Raw genomic sequence first — 6,903 nt, 5'->3', positions numbered from 1 at the left:
AGAATGTGTTCCCAGTCAACTTACCTGGTAAAATAAATTAAAAACTAGGAATTCAATTAGTTTTCCTTTGATGGAATCATAGAGGTCCTTACAACTCAGAACTAGCATTACAGATTTGTATTTTTGTATTTTTGTATTTAACTAGGCAAGACAGTTAAGAAGAAATTCTTATTTTACAATGACTGCCTACCCCGGCCAAGCCCTCCCCTACCCCGGCCAAGCCCTCCCCTAACCCGGCCAAGCCCTCCCCTAACCCGGCCAAGCCCTCCCCTACCCCGGCCAAGCCCTCCCCTAACCCGGCCAAGCCCTCCCCTACCCCGGCCAAGCCCTCCCCTAACCCGGCCAAGCCCTCCCCTACCCCGGCCAAGCCCTCCCCTACCCCGGCCAAGCCCTCCCCTACCCCGGCCAAGCCCTCCCCTACCCCGGCCAAGCCCTCCCCTAACCCGGCCAAGCCCTCCCCTAACCCGGCCAAGCCCTCCCCTAACCCGGCCAAGCCCTCCCCTACCCCGGCCAAGCCCTCCCCTAACCCGGCCAAGCCCTCCCCTACCCCGGCCAAGCCCTCCCCTACCCCGGCCAAGCCCTCCCCTACCCCGGCCAAGCCCTCCCCTAACCCGGCCAAGCCCTCCCCTAACCCGGCCAAGCCCTCCCTACCCCGGCCAAGCCCTCCCCTAACCCGGCCATGCCCTCCCCTAACCCGGCCAAGCCCTCCCCAACCCCGGCCAAGCCCTCCCCTAACCCGGACGAAGCTGGGCCAATTGTGCGCGGCCCTATGGCACTCCCGATCACAGCTGGTTATGATACAGCCCAGGATCGAACCAGGGTCTGTAGTGACGCAAGTTAGGTCTCTATCAACAGAGCCACATTTTCATTATTATAAAAATCTAATAAATCTCCACCATATAGAAGCTATACCCCCCTCAGTCAGGATTATGACAGGATTATTGCCTTTATGAGGCAGAGACTATCACAGACTGTGTATTTTATAGCACACGCACAAATAAGACCATAATCCTTGAAATATCCACTTGATTTAGAATAATTTCTTGAAAACTTGACATGCAAAACATTTTGGGACTGAAGCAACAGTGGACTAATGAAAAAAATGTGCGTCATCATTTTTGAGCGGATTTTTCCTTTAATGGCAATCATTCCGTCTTATGTTTTTGTACTGAAGCAATTTGAAATCAGGTTGATATTTCAAGGACATTTCTTTATTATATGTGCCTAGTTTTCCCTGTTAGGTTTGTGCTGAAAGACACAGTTTGTGATTGTCTCTGCCTCATAAAGGCAATAATCCTGTCAGGCAATCACAACCTTTGACTGAGAGGAAGTCAGGTGCTTGATTTCAACAACCTTGACAATCTGTTCCCAGCGGCGCTTTTAGACTTCATTCAAATAATGTCGTTAATTATGGATCCTCTCATATGGGACTGTCCCCCTACCAGCCACTTCCTACTCATCTGTCCAATAGACACACCTCAAGCCAACATTTATGGCCACCTTGAGAAACGAGGCGCCTGTCATAGACAATCGTTCAAAGTGACAGCAGTCTGTTTTCTGAAACAAGTCACTGCGGTAGCATGTGGGTGTCCATTATTTATTATAACGTCAGGCAGAGTGCCTGCATCTTTCCCTACGCCACCTCTCCTCCGCACTGATCTTCTCTTGATTCACGTCTACCCTTCTCCATTGCTTCACTAGTTCCCCATTCTCTTCCCTCCTTTCATTCCCCCTCTCTTTATCAACGAGGACATCTCCCCTTCTGCCTCCCTCTTTCCCAAAAGTCTGACTGGGACATGTGATTGTGTCATAAACCTATAACAGATAGAAAGATGAAGACTCTTTCTGGAACTGGAAGCATCTTTATTGCCCTAGAATCGTCCTGAGAATGGTAGTAGTAGTGTACATCTCATCTGAACATGGGTTACAACTCAGTTGGCGCTGAACTTTATATACAGAATACATACATTTACACCCCCTTCACACAGTATTGCTGGATCACACTTTATGATATACTTTGTCACAAAAATATACAGATTATTCCGCACAGTTGGAGCAAATAAAAATACAGTTGTCCGTAATGTACGGGGAGTTTAAAAGCTGTTTTCACATTCCTAGCGATTTCGTTTCCATTAATTTGACCATTTGTGATTTTCCAAGATTTCTACTTTCTGAAACGGAAACACAGAGACACGTTTGAAATACCACCACCAGATGTTCATCATAAGAAAGAAAGGTGCTTTTGCACAGTGTGTAATCTACAACTCAATGCATGGTTCAATGTCATCAAGTACTGTACATCACGTTATTATATCGCCTTAGATGCTATGGTATAGTACAGGTATCAGTGCCATGAGTGAAGTAGTGAAGCTAGTACAAAACGTTTTATTTACTTATTAAAACAAAATGACTTCATCTTTAGAAAATGATCTGTATTTATTCCTTTAATATTCTTTGTTAATGCCACACCGGTAAATAAAAAACGAAAAAACAATAATCAAGCCAACAATAAATACATTTTTAGGGCTCTATTCAATCAGATCTGCTTTAGCTGACATCTGCATAGCGGCTGTTTTGATGGTGTTGGAACTGCGCTAAGAGCTGTCATATCCACAAGTGGCTCCGGGCATTATACCTAAATCGGACACTGCCATTGGCTGCACCGAGTCACATTATCTGAAAACCCATGCAGCCTTCTTTACAAGTTCAACACTGGAATGTGAGATGTAATCTATACCTCCATTAGGATGATAGAAACCCTCATTATTTAGTTTAATGATTTTTACATTCAAGCATCATTATTTCTATATAGCTTTCGACACGTTTTCTTTCTGAACTTCTAACGCCAGTGGGTGTGGCTTCGTGACAATGATTGGAAGAGCAGCTGCTCACCGATTTGAGAGTTCCACCTCCGACTCCACCAAAACATCCGCTATGCGGGTGTCTTCTTTCGCAGTTAACTCTTGAGCTGATTGAATATAGGCCTTTTTTCAATATCTCCCCTCACCTTCATAATCATTGGGGTGGCAGGTGGACTAGTGGTTAGGGTGGTGGACAAGTAATCAAAATGTTGCAAGATCAAATCCCCGAGCTGACAACGTAAAAATCTGTAATTCTTCCCCTGAACAAGGCAGTTAACCCACTGTTCCTAGGCTGTCATCAAAAATAAGAATTTGTTCTTAACTGACTTGCCTAGTTAAATAAAGGTTTAAAAATAAAAAAAAGTGTTACAGTGACTTAATGAAATCAAGTTCCCTAACTTATTATAGGTGAGTGCCTTACATACGTTATTGTGACCGCTTGCTGCATCCTTTGACTAAGTGTGTCACACCATTCTTTGGCAAGCCTGTCCACAGTTCATTTTATATAAAAAAGAAAAGTTATTCAAGCACTACAATGCAAGATGAACAGGCTGCAAGATGAACAGGCTGCAAGATGAACAGGCTGCAAGATGAACAGGCTGCAAGATGAACAGGCTTAGAGCTGGTTTCACACAAATAATAATCCTAGAGGATCTTCAAGTTCTGGGTGTCTTTCTTCATTTCACTAGCACTGTTTAGGTTTATATTAAGAACTGCCATCAAAATCCCTCATAAGGCAGTTATCCCTGTCACTAAGGTGATGTCAGTCCTTCCTCCTCTCCTCTCCTCCTGAGTTTGTAATGGCGAGCAGGGCTGTGTTAGCCTTGTCAAACTCACAACAGTCCCAGGATGACATAAAGAAGGATTGGACAACAATTACTTATTAATAGAAGAGCATCTGGAACTTCAGAGGAGCCATTTTGTCTCCGTTCAGGTCCACTCATTGCTGTTCACTCTGTTCTTCCAGCACAATACCACTTCCTGCATTAATCTTGACCTTTATGACATCACTACCCTATCCTTCCTCTATGTGATCCTAGTCCCACGTGGCTGGTCAGGCCCTGGCCTCCAGCAGTTCCAGGAACAGTTTGTGCATGGGCACACGGCCGTCCTGCTTGATGCTGCAGAAGTGCTGCACAGCCCTGGCGGCCGTCTGCCGGAGCAGGGGAAGGGTCATGATGAGCTTGCCTGCCCGCCGAGGGTCCTCCGTGTGCTGGGCACTCTCGTAGTCCTGCAGGGCCCCATGGAGCACATCCTGGAGACTCTGGACTGCCTCCACGTCCTCTATCTGCATGGAATCTGTGGAGAGAGAGAGAGCAGGGGAGAGAGAGAGAGCAGGGGAGAGAGAGAGAGCAGGGGAGAGAGAGAGCAGGGGAGAGAGAGAGCAGGGGAGAGAGAGAGAGCAGGGGAGAGAGAGAGAGCAGGGGAGAGAGAGAGAGCAGGGGAGAGAGAGAGCAGGGGAGAGAGAGAGAGCAGGGGAGAGAGAGAGAGAGCGGGGGAGAGAGAGAGAGAGCGGGGGAGAGAGAGAGCAGGGGAGAGAGGGAGTGGGGGAGAGAGGGAGTGGGGGAGAGAGGGAGCGGGGGAGAGAGGGAGCAGGAGAGAGGGAGCGGGGGAGCAGGAGAGAGGGAGCGGAAGAGAGGAGGAGGAGGAGGGGGAGAGAGGGAGCAGTGGGGAGGGGGAGAGAGGGAGCAGGGGAGAGGGAGCAGGGGAAGGCAGGTGGATAGGGAGGAATATAGATAGGGCAGGTGGATAGGGAGGAATATAGATAGGGCAGGGGAAGGCAGGTGGATAGGGAGGAATATAGATAGGGCAGGGGAAGGCAGGTGGATAGGGAGGAATATAGATAGGGCAGGGGAAGGCATGTGGATAGGGAGGAATATAGATAGGGCAGGTGGATAGGGAGGAATATAGATAGGGCAGGGGAAGGCAGGTGGATAGGGAGGAATATAGATAGGGCAGGGGAAGGCAGGTGGATAGGGAGGAATATAGATAGGGCAGGGCAAGGCAGGTGGATAGGGAGGAATATAGGTAGGGCAGGGCAAGGCAGGTGGATAGGGAGGAATATAGGTAGGGCAGGGCAAGGCAGGTGGATAGGGAGGAATATAGATAGGGCAGGGGAAGGCAGGTGGATAGGGAGGAATATAGATAGGGCAGGGGAAGGCAGGTGGATAGGGAGGAATATAGATAGGGCAGGGGAAGGCAGGTGGATAGGGAGGAATATAGATAGGGCAGGGGAAGGCAGGTGGATAGGGAGGAATATAGATAGGGCAGGGGAAGGATGATATTGTGAGATGATTTTGGCATATATGCAGAGATTGAACGCTAGCAAAGACATAGAGCCATTGGAAAATACATGCCTAACTCAACCTCAATTACACCAACACAGTGAAGTTCCATACCTGAGTTAGCCAGTGAGATTGCCTTGAGGACAACAAACTCCTCCTTGTCAATCCTCATGGCTTTGTATTTCTTCACCAGCTGCAGTATGGTGTTGTTTAGGTCCAGTACACCTGCCAGTTTGGACTGCTCCTCATCCATGATGTAGTCCTCAGCATACACCAGCTTATCCTCTAGGGCCAGCGAGCGAAACACCACACGCAGGATCAGAATCTCCATCCATCCACTCTGCAGTAGACTCATCTGGTCTGCCAGCGAGAGCAAGGGGAAACCTGAAGAAAGGGGGATGGAGGAGAGATGGAGAGTTTTTAGCTAGGTCTAATTAGGGGGATGGAGGAGAGATGGAGTTTTTAGCTAGGTCTAATTAGGGGGATGGAGGAGAGATGGAGTTTTTAGCTAGGTCTAATTAGGGGGATGGAGGAGAGATGGAGTTTTTAGCTAGGTCTAATTAGGGGGATGGGGGAGAGATGGAGTTTTTAGCTAGGTCTAATTAGGGGGATGGGGGAGAGATGGAGTTTTTAGCTAGGTCTAATTAGGGGGATGGGGGAGAGATGGAGTTTTTAGCTAGGTCTAATTAGGGGGATGGGGGAGAGATGGAGTTTTTAGCTAGGTCTAATTAGGGGGATGGGGGAGAGATGGAGTTTTTAGCTAGGTCTAATTAGGGGGATGGGGGAGAGATGGAGTTTTTAGCTAGGTCTAATTAGGGGGATGGGGGAGAGATGGAGTTTTTAGCTAGGTCTAATTAGGGGGATGGGGGAGAGATGGAGTTTTTAGCTAGGTCTAATTAGGGGGATGGAGGAGAGATGGAGTTTTTAGCTAGGTCTAATTAGGGAGGCCAAAGAGGGGAAGGACAATTTTAAATCGAAAAGATACAACCCAAAAATAAAAACATTGGCATTTGAAAATAGAATTGTGATGGTTTTAGTCAGAATGGCTGGACCCATTGGAATTATTAGACCAAGGTCAACCGAAGGGTCATTGGATGAGGGGTCAGTTAAGGCTAGAGAGGCAGCGGTGTGGAACAGTTGAATAGTGAAAGCCCATAAGTTGTCAATCCAATAAAGACACTCCCTTTGACAAACAGATACACCCCCATGTGAGCATGATTATATCCACTCAATCTGTAGTCTCCACACACACACCATAATTAAAAACCAGAAGATTAGTTTTACAGAATGGAGGGAAAGGAAGAGGAGTAGGAGGGGAAGGCTTTTAAAAATATTTTTTACACACAATCAGTGATTCTTATCAGGGTCGGGTGCTTTTACAATTGCCATGTGGACGCCTGTGGCTCCCGCTCCTCTCTTATCTCTCCCAGATTGATTGGAACGCTGTCTGCAGACTCTTTCATTGGTTGATAGGGATCAGCATTCCGGTACAGAACGATCGTTCAGCAGAGGAGAAGGAGAAGCATTGTGTGAGTCTGTGTGTGTGTCGTTGTCTTTGAGGACACCTCTACATGGACACACACAAGGGGACACATAAAGGAGCATCAGAGACGTCCTCTGTTCCGCAGAGACAAGACAAAGCCGACAGAGACAAAGAGGTTCTCTTACTTAACCCAGAGCAGTTAGACCATGGGATGTCATTCTCAATGCTGTAGTTAAGGGTTAGGGTATGAGGAGCGCTTGGAACAATGATACAG

At 47.6% G+C, this 6,903-nt stretch overlaps 1 protein-coding gene across 2 annotated transcripts in view; it reads right to left on the bottom strand.

Moving 5' to 3' along the window:
- Positions 1-1,842: 1,842 nt before the first annotated feature.
- LOC109900817 (estrogen-related receptor gamma) overlaps positions 1,843-6,903 on the bottom strand; it is a 43,893-nt gene continuing 38,832 nt past the window's right edge. For both annotated transcript variants that reach the window (XM_031837314.1, XM_031837313.1), the window contains exons 7-8: positions 5,261-5,530; positions 1,843-4,160 (exon numbers count right to left, since the gene is read on the bottom strand). In XM_031837314.1, coding sequence (XP_031693174.1) covers positions 3,916-4,160; positions 5,261-5,530 — 515 coding nt within the window. In that variant the 3' untranslated portion in view covers positions 1,843-3,915. The remainder of the gene's footprint in view (positions 4,161-5,260; positions 5,531-6,903) is intronic.

Source organism: Oncorhynchus kisutch, linkage group LG12 (genome assembly GCF_002021735.2).
Source record: "Oncorhynchus kisutch isolate 150728-3 linkage group LG12, Okis_V2, whole genome shotgun sequence".
Lineage (NCBI taxonomy): Eukaryota > Metazoa > Chordata > Actinopteri > Salmoniformes > Salmonidae > Oncorhynchus > Oncorhynchus kisutch.
The sequence above is the reverse complement of the archived record's forward strand: the minus strand, read 5'-3'. Positions and strand labels throughout refer to the sequence as shown.